This window comes from Paramormyrops kingsleyae, chromosome 8 (assembly GCF_048594095.1).
Source record: "Paramormyrops kingsleyae isolate MSU_618 chromosome 8, PKINGS_0.4, whole genome shotgun sequence".
In the NCBI taxonomy this organism is placed as follows: domain Eukaryota; kingdom Metazoa; phylum Chordata; class Actinopteri; order Osteoglossiformes; family Mormyridae; genus Paramormyrops; species Paramormyrops kingsleyae.
In genome coordinates this window covers 22185741-22200497 of record NC_132804.1, presented here as the reverse complement: position 1 = coordinate 22200497, position 14757 = coordinate 22185741, and the positions used below count along the sequence as shown (strand labels likewise).

At 39.5% G+C, this 14757-nt stretch overlaps 1 protein-coding gene across 2 annotated transcripts; it reads right to left on the bottom strand.

Moving 5' to 3' along the window:
* Nucleotides 1–1672: 1672 nt before the first annotated feature.
* LOC111835225 (inhibin beta B chain) lies at nucleotides 1673–9874 on the bottom strand. Of its 2 annotated transcripts, XM_023795286.2 has the most exons (3): nucleotides 9844–9874; nucleotides 7524–7830; nucleotides 1673–6291 (listed from the first exon to the last, which is right to left on the bottom strand). In XM_023795286.2, exons 2-3 carry the CDS (start codon nucleotides 7765–7767, stop codon nucleotides 5522–5524), a joined length of 1014 nt encoding a protein of 337 aa, XP_023651054.1. In that variant the 5' UTR covers nucleotides 7768–7830; nucleotides 9844–9874; the 3' UTR covers nucleotides 1673–5521. The 2 variants fall into 2 exon arrangements, with proteins under 2 accessions (XP_023651054.1, XP_023651053.1); XM_023795285.2 differs by lacking the exon at nucleotides 9844–9874 and having other exon boundaries at nucleotides 7524–8507.
* Nucleotides 9875–14757: the final 4883 nt, after the last annotated feature.

Below are 14757 nucleotides of genomic sequence, written 5' to 3'. Positions count from 1 at the left end.
GACACTGTAATTGTCAAATTGTCACATTTTAGGAATAATTTGAATCTGTGTATAGTACATTTTCTGTGCTAACTGACATAATTAATGCCTTAGCAATGACGAAACTGATCACTCTTATATTTAACAATTTTAAGGGAATAATTGTATTAAAATTAAATTATTTAAACCTTTCCAACCTGGAAAATTGTTTAATTTAATTGCATATTTATTTAAATCACCTTTAATCTTGTATCTGAACTTCATATTTCAAAATCTTGTGTGCGTCATATTTGCGTCTATAAATCTGTTAACTTTTAACCTCTGATTTTGATATTAAAGAAAAAAACTTTTCTAAATCTCAAAAGCTTTTCCAGTTACAAATCTTAATTTTCAGAAATGTACAGGTGGTGTTGGTGTGGAAACACATTAAAGATGTATCTCTAAACTGCCATGTGCACAAGTCTACAACACTGCTTTTTATTATTTTTTATGATTTAATGATAAATTAACTATCAGTATTGAGAATTTATCAGTTATAAAAATAATCATTTTGCTTCTTAATCTGTTTTTAACCAGTGAGCATTTTTCAGACAGAAAAACAGAACAAATTAGTTTTCCTACATTAAAGTAATAGGAATAATAAAAATAATGAATAAAAGTGACCAAAAGGTATTAACTGTTACATATTTTACTTAAAAATAAAACATTGTGAATTTACATATTTCCTATACATTAAATACTGAAAATGTTTGTTAAAATATTAATCTTTTGTAGATATATCCATATAAAATTTTTAAAAAGATATATCTATAAAATCTATCAAATATAAAACTACAAGTTAACAAATCAGAACAAAACATAAAAGGTGGATGTAAGTAAATTAATGTATAAGTATGGGTTGTTCACTGATTCACTGAAGTCATAAAAAAATATATTCATGTTCAAATTTTTAAAGTGTAATGGAAAATATATTTTACTATAGCAGGGGAGCTACATGGAGGGAAGACAAACAGTGATCAAGCACGAAACCTACGAAATGGCGATAATCATCATCCCTGTTATCATCATTATTATTGTTTTATGTTCATTATTATTATCACCATTTTGTAAGTTTTGTGCTCGATCACTGTCATCAGTCCATCCAAGACGTGTCTGTCTCTGTGCTAAAAAAAGAAAGCTATGCAGGCTGTGTTTTTACATATCAGGTCTGTGGGAAAAATGCATTTTGAGAAGAATCTCTGTCAGAATTTTCCATGGTGTTGACTTCTGATGATGATGATATTGATGATGATAATAATAATAATAATAATAATGGTGTGCACCCCATCCTAGTTATTGCATGCCTTGCAACCTCGTAACTCTGCATAGGGCAAGTGGGTATGGAAAATGACTGAATGAATTAATGAATAATAATAACAATAATAATTATAAGGAAAAGAAGAAAAAACAACTTACAGGCCATTAACTTGATAGATCAGTTGGAGTAGATTGTTTTATAAATGCGTATTCAGTACATATATTACTTCATATTATTTATATAGTGGTCAGTTTTACTGAATTAAATAATCAATGTTGTTCAATTGTGTGGTTCGGGGATTATAAACATAACAAGACACTTACTGAAGTGGAAAAATATTTATTCAAAATAGAATTTTCCAGCATAACTGCACTGTACAGTACAATGGGACTCTGAATTACAATAAAGTATTACATGATTTTATTCATAAAGTACGAAAAAATAGAGTATATTAAAAAAATAGAAATTAGGTTCTTGAAGACATGTATGTTTGATTGGAAGGCTGGTTTTGTTACCAGTTACAGTATTGTAAATACAGTAGTTTATTTAATATAACTAAACAATAAAATATACCATTTCTCAATTTACAATTTCTACTCCCGAAAGAAATACCTAAAATACTATTATATTATCTTAATCCACAAAATGGGCAAATAATGCAAAAAAACAAAACAGTAAATAAATAAAGTACTGACAAATAAGTTGTTTCTGGTTGTGAGACTGACCGAGTCACACAGATGCTGCTTTTGTTCCGTTTCAAAAAAGTTTTGCAACACGGTACAAAAATCAGAAGACAAAGCTGAAAGCTGTCTCCGTTTGCTCTCAACCATTTCCTTAAATGGCCAGATCAGTGACCTGTGTGCAGGTGAACACAATGCGCCTAAACTTATAATTGCAGCAATGAGACATCATTATTTATGAATTTCCATCTCTGTGTTTTCAGAAATACTTTCTATGGCTAAAGTGCCTTTCAAGACCTATCCTGCCAGTCTTCCACTGAACACAGTAATGAATAACGCAATAAATTATTAATGCAGTACCAACGAGAAAACAGCAAGAGCCTTCATTTCACCATATAAGACAAAAATCTGTATGCTATGCAAACACGTTTTATGGATATATACGGTGTTTTCTGTATATATGCACATATGTACACAAACACCTGGACACATCAGAAAACCAACCTTAAAGATGTATACCAGGGAGAGGAAATGTTAAGAGATGGTGAGACAGTATTTCTATAAGGTTTCTGTAATGTCTAGGCACTGCAGGGATCCATTCTACCAGGAAGCAAAACCAGCAGGAACCTCCTTACAGGAACCTTCTCTGGAATCTGTTTGCTATAATAATCCTGCCAATGTGTGCATTTTGAGAGTAAACTAAAGATTGCGTCTGACTCACAAATGGTAATTAATATAAGACCTTGCATTAAGGGCATGAGAACATTGACATCACCCCCCAAACTTTAGACCTTGGAAGAGAAGAATACTGACGTGCCTCTGCAAATTGCCAATGTACTGCTAAGCTTGAGGGACCTTCACATTTCCTGACACTGTGGCAATAGCCAAATGTTTGCATATGCCCGTTGAGTAATAACCTGGAGTCCATACTGAAAGGAGCCCATTGCCTAACCTGTAAGCTGAGCAAATATTACCATTCTGGTGCCTTTAAAATCATCTTTTTTTAAAGTCTGCCGCTCATTATTTATTTATTCACAAAGATCTCAGAGGAGATACTTTTGGGTAATCACTCCTGCTGTCTGTGTTACAGTGACGGTCAGGACTGGGGGGGAAAACATGAAGAAACTGATGAGGTCGCGCATCTGCATGTCCTGCACCCAAGGTCTCTCCATCATCTACTGTGCAAAAGTCTTAGACAGTCTTTATCTCCATAGTAAGTGTCTATTTGCCTAGAATAAAAAAAACCCAATTTAACACTAGAACATATTAAGAGTAAGACAATAAAACCTCTTCTCACGGGTACCTAAGCCATTCCAAATATTTGTTGAATTTCACCACCAGCTCACTCACTCAGGTAATTAAATTATGAGGTATTGATTAACCATTCAAGCTCTGTTGGTGGTCAAGTCAAAAAACACATGGGCATATTGTATGGTTGCTGGAAATACTGGGGTGACTTTAGGAGAGATATTGAAGGGGTTAAGCTGACAGACTTTGACAGACATAAAATCATAGTTTTACACCAACATGAAGATCATTTGAACCTCATTTTATTTGACTGTGTAAGACTTTTGCACACTGTTGTAGGTGCTACTGAAGTATCATTGCGCAACAACACAGCTAATGGAGAAATGGCGTGAAATGACGAAATAGCATTTTCTATTTGAAAATGAATCGATTCTGCTTGTATGAATTATCCTTTGTAAATGATGTAGCTCCAGAGCAACATGCACGAAATGCACTGAAACATTATTCTCTGCAAGTTGCTATTGGCTGGCTGCAAGACCAACCGGCATCTATGTCACACAAACTCGTCTCTCATTGCTTTTGCTGTTTTCTCATTTTAAATCTTGATTCAAAAAAAGAAAAGTCAAGTGAGGGATGCAACAATTGATGCAACAATGTTACAAGGCATACGGCTTATTTCTGTCATCTCTGTGTGTCTCTTTGAGAACATCTGACAGTTCATACCCCTGGTGCCTGTTTATACATGAGTCTGGTGAACAATGATTTCCAAAGGTAGCATGACACCATAGTGAGGATAAAAGCTGTTCCAGTGTCCAGTGGCTTAGACAGTGACTCACAGTCTGTGGGGCCACTGTCTGGTTGCATTATGGAAGCCCTTGCCAAAGAAATGGAACACAGCAATTCTAGTCGGTCCCTGAGTTTTTTGGCATTGTTACTAAAAATTAATGAACAATGCCTATCGAGAAGAACGGCTACATTAAAATGGAAAGGTCTAGATCTGTAACTCTTAACATGTCCCCCATTCCCGATTATCAAAGTATTAGTAGTTATTATCTAGTAGTTTATGGAATGGAGCAAAAATATGTACTAGGGTGGATGTGGGGCGAGGGGAGGGGTGGTGCTATATTTAGAAAGATGAGATCAAAGGCCACGTAGGCCTTAGAGATGTTTCAAAATGTTTAAGCTTTTTATATGCTGCCAATACAGCAGACACGGCGCATAAAACTATTCCTGTTATTGGATGAGAGGATCCACATCTTTGCACCTGGAAACGCGACAGCTAGGAGGTGCTGTGCTATATGCATTCCTGAAGGGTAAAAGCGTTCGAATTCCCAAAACAGACAAACTTTGAGACAGAACAATGCCAAGTTCTCATGACATCTGCAATGTAACGTGACAACCACACGGAATACGTTTCCGGGAAGCATACACCACTACTACTAGTCATTTTTTGTACACCATCTATTAGTGAAGTGTCACTTCAGAACCCGAATGTGTATGAGGCCATAGATGGACACCACAGACGGTAAAGTATTTAGGGTTCCCATTCCCAGCCAGTAGAAAGGCACTTTGAATTCGATGTTTCTCTTTGGTTTGAGTTCATATGCATTAATGAATTCTGAAATTTTGCTGGGAAAATTTGGTGAAAAGGTGATGGGGGGGGGGTTCCCCTTGATAATTTTATCATGGAGTACCACCTATCTTGGCTCGGTTAATTTTGTCACCATGATTTCCCAAAATACCATACTTTTTGGTATACCGTATTACTGTAATACCGCCCAAGCCTACTCAAAGTAGGTTTCTCAATACACTCAACAGCTGTAATGGTGACAGACCTGCAACCTGAAGACTCTCAACATAGATGTTTCCTCACAGAAACTTAGCCGAGGCACTGCACTTCCTGTTGTCAGAAAGGCCGCATTTTGAAACTACAGATCTTACATAAGACATTGTCAGAAAAATATGCAAAACAAAGAGAACCTACACGATTAAATTAAAGACACAGAAAGTTGGGTCCTGATCCTGAAGCTTTTGAAGGCTGTTCTTTCGGCTTGCATTCTGTATTTGAGGTGCTTTTTTAATTCACAGAGCATTAGTCTGCTTTTGTTCAGTCAATGGAAAAGGGGCCTTGTGGTTAGTTAGCACATGCCATGTGTCTATCTGCATGCATGTGCTTGTGTGTAACATCTGTATGTCATGTGCACATAGAGATATTGCAGGCAGTAATTGTATGACTCTTGATGCCCCAACCATTGCTAATAATACCCCACTGTCCTTCAGCCCTCCCCCTGCCCCTCATCCCAGGTCTCCATCACGTCTACGTGCAGCCACAGGACTCCACAATCATATCCGGCACGTCGGTCTTGACAATGCTGTGCTGCGATTTGAAGTACACCATGGAGAGTGGGCGCCGCTGGATGGGCACGCAGCAGGAGGTGATGGCCGTCTCGATGCCATTGGCCTTCAGCTGGCTGAAGACCGTGGCGTGGAAGGATGAGGCGATGCCAGGCGAGCCGGCCAGGTGGTGGGGGCACTGCCCCATGCAGTAGTTCATGTGGTAGCCCTCGGGCGCAATGATCCAGTCCTGCCACTGGATGTCCCTGAACCTGATGTAGAAGTCTTTCTTGCAGCAGACGGTTACGTCGTCGCCGCACTGCAAGGAGCGCTTCCGCAGGGCGTGCCTGGATTCGTCCTTCCGCAGCCGCACCTGCGCGACCAGGAATGGCCGGTGGGAGGAATTGGCAGACCCTTGAGCCATGCACAGGTCCTGCTCGCCCACACGGCATGCGACTTCCATCCGAAGCTGCTGCTGCCCCCCGTCTAAGAACTCCTGCAGGGTGTGCGTGATGGCAAAGGTGTGCCAGCTACTTCGCTGGACCTCCACCTCCTTCTGCAGCAGCAGGGTGCGGTTCCCGGTGTCTTGTGCGGACAGGTAGATCTGCACCATCACACGGGAGTCCCTGATGGGAGTATCAGCAGAATATATGTACAGCCACAGCGAGGACTGCAGCACCTGAATACTTTGTCCACGCTCCTGCAGAAACTGGAATGCAAGGCTTGGCTGAGAGCCACTGGAGTCTGTGTCATCTGAGCACAGGGAAAGACCCCAAATCCACAAATTAGGACAAAGGTTAACCAGTTAAACTTATGGTATCAATGTAGCCTAAACAATGTCCGGCAAAAAGTACTACATACTTCTGAAAATTAATAGCCAACAGACTACAAAGCCAACAGACATCACGTCTGTTTCGTGGCCAGGTAACATCATACCGAAAATTTTTTGTTGTTCCAGACCGTCAACGTGATTGCTCTCTGTATGCCGATATTTACGATGGGTCATCAGGTTTACGAGGCTCATCGGCTGTTTATGGACTGCTAGTAGTTTTTTAGATTTGTTTTTCATGTCTATTTGCAAATTTATAATTTAACAAGAACATTCCAAGCAAGTCGATTTCCCTGATGCAGCTTGCACAATAAATTTGATTACCACATAGTTTTAAATTTGTACGAAATACCCGAAATGAAGGTTTTTTGGGGCCATATAATCAAATATGCACATTTATTTTTATAAATCTTGACTTTAGAGATTTTCCCTTCCCTTTCTTCGCTAGAGTAACGGTCCGCTGTCGTATTAAGCTGAAATGGCAGGCTAGATTACTATGTAATCATTCTTTATACATTTCTTGTAACTGACATTGCTCCGTGTCAGTTATGTTGTCTTAGAGGCCAAGATAAATCAAAGTCAAGATTCTTTATTTCCCTTTAGATTAGTACATAAGAATTATTATTAGAACTATCCCGTCCGTACGCTATCAGAAAAAAGGGGTAAAAAATTGTATCTTGTCACCAGGGCTGTATGTACCCTTGTAATTATACCTTTTAAGGTACAGAAATTAACTCTGAGGAACATCCAAAAGGTACAAACAGCATGTGCCATCAGTGGAACAGATGTTTCTTGGAGTCCATTTCTGTACCTTAAAAGGTACAATTACCAACAGCTAAGGGTGAAATTGGCAGACCCTTGAGGGTACAGCCCCAGTGACAAGCAAAGGTACAAATTTTACCCTTTCTTTTGAGAGTGTAACATAACATCCAGTAGCCTATAAACATAAACAGAAAACTGATTTAACTTATAGGCCTAAAAGAAATGGAATATGTCCACAGATCTTGTATATTATACTATTATGTTGTATACAACATACAGTAGTATAATAGTAAATATTTTAGGTCACATGTCCTCGCCACCCTGTACTTAATAAGCGGTTGTAGCACGAATGGAAAGGTGGTTCTCCATACAAAATTAAACAAGTGGAACTTACTCATGTCCGCAAAGCTGACTATCTCGTAGCCCTGGTCCTTGGTGTGAGCGCCCAGCAGGGAGTTTTCAAGCTCCAGAGTGCCGTCCTGTCTCACGCGGCCAGCGTGCAGCTTGCGGAGTGCGGTGAGCAGCGCCGGCCGGGGTACAGTCTGCGTGATGTTGGGGCGCTCTTTCAGGTGCAGCTTGTTTAAAATCTGCTGTTTGGCGATCTCGATCAGTAGCTGCTCCTCAGAACCCTTCACCATCGCATGTATGCCGCAAGATGGACAACCAGAAGTGGACCCGGCAGTGGTCGCTGCGTTCAGTCCCTCCAGAAAAAGAACAGCCATCATCAGATAAATTCTAAATACCCAAGAATTTAGGCCGTCGTTTAGCCTGGTCCAGTTAATCAACATTCTGGCTGTGCTCTAGAGTAAAATTAGAACTATTAAAATATATAATTCTATTGGTTTTTGTTTTCTTGTTCTTTATGTCTCATTCAAATGGTTCCCCACTGGAAAAATACTGTTACAAGCAATTATGAAGTTTCGTAAGCTGATGCTGAAGCCGCTGAGATGGTTGGATCGCTACAGTAGAAGACTAGCAAATGAGGATTTGTAGAGATCTAAGAGTAATCCACCAAAAGTTGTTACACGTTAGCGGCACGCAACAATGACCGTCTAAGGGAAATTACACATAAACACATACACGAATACAAGTCGAGAGAGAGAGAGAGAGGGAGCACGAGAGGGAATCAACTGAGGCAAGCGATAACTATAGGATTGAGCAATAAGGTGATAAACTTGGCTCTACAACGTGGCACGTAACCCTGCCTGTGCTAATCACTGAGGAGTATGCTGTCCAGGTACAGTTAATAATCACCGTTCTTAAACAAAAAACGCACGTAAAATGCAATTCGTACCGTGCTATGACTCCAATATGGCAACAAGCCGAAAGTTTAGTCAGCGCTGGAATCCAAAGTACGAATGCGTTGATCTTTGTGCCACTTACCTTTCTCCTTCCTATTCTCTATCCAAAGAACCGGTTTTGGAAAGTGGAGCTCAACACGTGTATTGTAAATATGATGCAATAAAGCTGTTTGGGACGATTGACAGTCTGCCACAGAGTCAGGGCAAAAAGGACAAATGTAGATCGTTGATCATTAATTGCTCTAATTTTGCAATTTTGCATTATTTTACATTCCCAGTGCTCCACACACAAAGGCGTGCATTAGGTTTCAGCATTGGTATGGACCAATTCAGCCCCCCGCCCCCCTAAACACATATCGTGCTCCCTTGGATGCCCTTGGCCATGCACTGTAGTTTTTGGACCAAAACTAAACTTGAGACCGAAATAAACACCTGTCAAAACTTCGTATGCATTATATTCACCTGCTTTCTATAACGTCGACAAACATGATGCTGCCATCGCATCGAAATTGTGTCACATCATGGACATGCTGTTGTAGCCTGAAAACTTAATTCCAACAGCGCGTTCGTTTCTATAAGGAGCGATAATGTAAAGACAGCATTGGGTAAGCGCTCGCGCGCGTGTTTGTCTGTGTGTTGGGGGGGGGGGGGGGGGGGGGGGGGGGGCTCATACCTGACACAGTAAGAGTGCATGTAGCCTGTAACCCTGTAACTTGTTCTTTTTGTAATAAAACAATGTTAGGAGTTTTTTTTATATATATCAACTCCATTTATATACTCTAATGCAGGTGTCACAGGGAGTCCATTAAAGTGCATCACAGAATGGAAAATCAGAAATGTGGTAATTCAATTCTTTGCACAAATCAATTCCCTCCGAATAGGTTTGGTGGCACCACCCTCCGGGTGACGTATGATGCTCAAAAATGGACACAAAACACACACAGGAATCCATTTATATAGCTGGATTTTAACTGGAACATCTAACGCGTATTGCTTAAGATTCCGACAGCAGGTTTTAGAGGAGCGGAGTCCAATAAGCTGCAGTGTTGTATGCTACATGTAGAGTATTCAGACTGTGTAGCATTGTACTATAAAACAATTAGACCATACCATATTATCTCAAAAGCATTATACTGAGAAAGTTATTTTGGGCTAGACTCGCTGATACGATGAAATTTAAATGAAAGCCTTAAAAAAAATGATAGAGAAGTGCATAGAAACAAGGAATACATTTGCTTCAAATTATTCATTAAAACTTTGAGGTGTAGGGTTTACACGAAAAAAATAAGGCAGAGTATTACACTTTTTACATTAAGAATGTAAGGATTTAGTATTATTAGATTCAGTAAACAATCATTGCGTTCCAACTGAAATGTAATACAAATGAAGACAGCAGCAATGATTCTCCGTTACCTTCGCCTTGGAGCGGCGAGAAAGTCGTGCCTTTTTGTGTCGCTCGTAATCATTCAATGTCACTCTACCACCACCTTGTGTATACAAACTAACATGCCTGTGCTACATACAAAGGTTTCAAAGCATACATACACATATGGCCATGCTGCCTTAAATGACTTTCACTCCACAATTGAAAATAGTACAATTAAAATATTTTCACGCCTAAAATGATGTCAACACGAAGTCGCTAACATTATGCTTTTGAAATCGAATTTACATTACAATAATAAACTGAAATAGTTTAGCTATTATTATTATTGTTGTTGTTATTATTATCATTATTATTATTATTGCATACCGCAACAAAACAGCAACAACAAAACAACAACAATAATAATAATAAGTGCGTTGCACGAACACCAATTCCAGAATACCAGACAGCTTGGGGTAATGAAGTCTTACAGGAACATAAGAAACACAGTGTGAATATAGAGCGACAATGCCAATTGCAAACCAGTGACAGAGATTCAGCCGGCAGATTTTTATCGTAAGATTTTACGTAGAGGAGGGAAGACGACACAACGAAATATGCTGACGTAGAGCACGAGCACACGTAGGGGTGACGCGCGACACAGGAGCCCGAGACCAAAGGGGGAATGTTGTTAGCTAGCAATTTTTTTCTTTTAGTTTAAACTCAGAGTCTTTATCCTCTCCTCGCTGTTCACTTTTTGCCCGATATCTTGCTGTTCGGTTAATTATTTTGGGATTAGCCAGCTAGCTGACGTTACGTTCCCTCCCACGCGTTGTCGCGTTGTGTTTTTTTTTTTTTTTTAAATGCAAGGGGGTTAGCCAGTCAGCTAGTCAGTCAGCCAGCTAACTACCAGTATTATTAGCTTCCGTCAGTCGCTGGTTTGTTGCGGCTGCCGTTCAGTTCCACTACTCCTTTGAATTTGCGACTAACTTTTGTAACGTCAACTGTTTATATTTCGCTATAAAAAGCCAAGTAGATAAGATAGCCAGTCCAGTGACATAGTAGAAAAATAAGCGCTGGGACCCCGGTTAGCCTGTCGCTAACTCCAGGACCATAAGATCGGGATTTTGCCGTCTTTGAATGAAGAGACGCTTAACCGGTGAGTGTCAGTATTAGCTCGAGTTGTTTGTATACGTTCTTTGGTCAAATTTACGTTTTAATCTGGCAACTGTTCGTCCGGTTATGTGACTTGAACGCGCATTTTGTTTAACCCAATATTTAGTCGGCTAATACTTGTATTACATACACCAGTCTTTCGGTTTTGCGTAGCTACATTTCTAGCAAAGAAATGTAATATTTTGGTAATGTGAGGGAGATTGTGGGGTTAGTAAACGTTCCTAATTGTGTTTTAAATAATTCACATTTCAGGCTGGTCAGTGCTAGCTAACGGGTCGTTAAGACTCGATTTTGACTTGATGGATGCGGGTTAAAGAGTGATAAACATGAGAATATGAAATGGTGCCGCGGATCAACAGATCACACAGTGGTTACGTTTCCGATGACTGACGCGTAGTTTTCCCACGGCAAAGACGATAGACAGTGTATTGCCGCGGAGTGTGGCTGCAATTACCCAGCGAACACTCTTCAGCTTCATTGTTGTGATTTGGGAGACCGTAAGATTTTGGTCAAATCCGCATTATTGTGTTTTAAACAGGCCAAAAACCTCGATTCCCTGTTGTATATCACTGTTCTCTTAGCCCCGGAGAAATTGGGCCGGCACATTTTACGTGCCGTTACCATGCCAGAATACGGGGTTCACAGTCGCAAAACGAGGGAGTGCTGTTTAAAAAGTAGGTGTATCTGAGTCGCCTGTTCATTTAATTAACACGGTGTTTGCTACGGTCGTAGGACATCGTCGAGTGACCGATTGTTTCGCGCCCATGAGCTGTACGCCGGCTGCTCGTTACATAGTGTGCGTGAAAGACAGGGCCGCTTGAGCTGTAAGCACAGATCTGATTTCGAGCTGCGATGGAAACTCCCCCTTTCCCTCCTTGTGTGCAGGCTGGAAGGCATTGGCAGCCATGATAGTGCGTTAAAAAAAAGAAAAAGTCTAGCTCCATTGACTGGTGTATGCATGTTTCCATCAAATACGACAAGCCTTAGTAAAGTGCATGTCTTATGCGTGGGAGAGACATGTAGCTTCTTAAGGTAGGCAGTTTCAGGAAGATGAAGCAGGGCAGTACCGTTTTACAGGTCCTGATTGCTTAGCCCTATTCTTCTGACCTTAACATTGTTGTTATGTTTTTTAAAGTAATGTTATTGAGCGTTGTAAGGAGTTCCATTTTTAGCCGATGGAAACAGATGGTTGTAGAAAGTAAAACTGGAAGCCTTGATATGTTGAAACCATGTGTTGGGAAACGAAACTTTAGATGACAAGTACAGATCGCGGACAGTAATTGAAATAATCTCTCCTACATTCAGGTGTTGAAGTCAATACTAAAATATTGCAATGGGTAATGAAGTAAATCGTAAATTAAGAATTAACGCAGCAAGGTACCGAAATAAGAGGGAAAAAATGTGGCGTTCAGGGCATGTTTTGCTATAGTTAATGTAATTGTACTTTTTAGCTGCTGAAAAGTAGTTGTGGCGACTTCATTCGCCATTATAACGGCTCAATTTTTTACCGAAGTAATTTAGGTGAAGCCTTATACTCCAGGGTGCAATAGCAGGGGCTTAAATAGCTTAGAATCCACAATATTTGGGTTTCAAATTTATGGTCTATGCAATGTGCTGCCTTATCTTGTTTAAAATTATTTAATGCAAGATGAAGTACAGACAACCCCACGCAAAAGCATGTGTATTGTTGCTGTATAAAACATGGAACCCTGTTTGCCGTTTATTTGCCCAGTTATCTTGCTGTCTATTGGTGTTTGTGTTATAGCTGGTGTGTAGGAAAAGCAAGTAGGTTTTGGCTAATGTATTTTTGGAATTAACTTTCTTCGACTGCAGTGGTCAAACATTAAATGATTGTGTGCATGTGCACACAATCAGCATCAGCATTACTGGAATGATTCTTAGTTATTACACCCTTAATTTAGCATGTAAATTTAGTGTAACGACTTGTTCTGTTGTATTTGTTGTTTTTTTTTTGTTTCCTTCATCAGTTTTGGCAGTTATCATTTTTTGTTGTGTTGTAGTGAGTTACATTTTCAGAGACGTTTTTGCTTATTTATAATAACAGGTAACAGATTATCTGGAATTTATAATCGCATGCAACAAATAACTGCTCTAAATAAGTGGATTTATGTTTAAATGGTAACATTTTTACATTACCATTTATCATGTATGACTTCAGGCACATGACCTTTTATAATAAAACCTTTAGGGCTACGTTCTTTTCAGCTGCTGTTCACTTTCTGCATTGGCTGTTTATGTAATATAAATATCATGGTGCTGGAAAACACCATTGAAGAAATATGATGTTAGCAGGAAGACTAAAATATATACTCTTGGAAGATACTCTGAATTTTATTTGCAGCTTTAGTTTTTTCTTATTCTTTCTTTTAGTATTATAATCTTTGCTGGATTATTGGCAGACAAATTGATTTGATATGCATGGATGTATTATTCATATGTATGTGATTGATCTCATGATCTTTGTTTTTGAGCAATGGTTAAATACTTTAGTTTCAGCATTTAGTTAATTATTTCATGAAGGCAGTACAGAAATATCTGTATTTGGATTTTTGGAAATTTTTAAAGATGGCCAAAACTGCTTGAAGCTGTACTGTACACGTTTATGAAACACTTTTTTTCCCAGTTTTATGTATCAGCCTAGTGCGGATGGAATTAATGTGTGTGAAATTGCAATTTTTCAATAAATTGCCTGGGTGGTTCCTAAATCCTTTTTCCTTTTCAATAATAGAGGAAGCTTGGGCAGTAGAAACACAATTACTTTTATCTAGGAAATTGTATTTAATTTGCATCTACAGTCCTGCTGGAGTAATAAGACAAGCATGTGTACAACAGCCCTTCAACATATGCTGTCCAGGCCAGTGAGGTTTACCGACTACTGATAACAAACACATTTAAAGACTCTTTTGTGCAATTGTATTTGGTACCATTTTGTTTTGTTTGTTGTCCTATACTGTCCTGTAGCTGTAGCAGCATCCAGTCATTTTTCTGTACCTCAGGTTTTTCCTTTATATTTCAGGAATCTGCTTCAAGTCCAGCTTTTTGTTATTAAAACAAACATGGTGTCCTTTCCAGTACTGGTAGTGAACTGGTCAAAGTGGTGTCCACTATGAACATTGGTTCCACCCCTCTGCACAAGGAGGCTCAGGAAATGTACCTTTTGTTAACTTGTGTAAAGTACTGCCATTGGGGGGTGGAGGGGGGCGGTTCTTTCCCCTAGGCTGCTCTATAGCTCCGTCTGCTGTCTACTAGGGCTTGCAGACCAGTGGGTGGAATTCAGTGAAACAGTGCTCTCCTCCATGTGTGTTGTGTTGCTCAGTGAAGCCCGGAGAGTGAAAAGAAGTGGGTGGATGACACACACTCATCAGAGGAGGTGTGTGTTCACCCTTCACCCAGTTGCTGTGGGTGTCATGTGCTGTGGGGTGAGACCAATGTGAAATGGGGAAATTAGTCATTCTGGTTTTGGTGGAATCGGGAGGAAAGATTTGTACATTTTTAAAATTTAAATTAACTAGGTATGCAGTGTTTTTGTGTAACCCAAGATGGCATTTGCACTTTTCTTTTTAGATTGTGAAGCTGGCTGGTGTCCCAATCTTTTGCCCTATAAAATTACATTAGCATTGAATTTTGAGTTTCTCTACCTCTTCTTACATAGAAGCCCACTGGCCTTCCTCACATTGTTCTCCAGGACCTCCAGTACCAATCAATGTATTTTCAAACAAAATACTATTTGGCACAAAACAGCAATATCTTATGCTGCCCAAGCA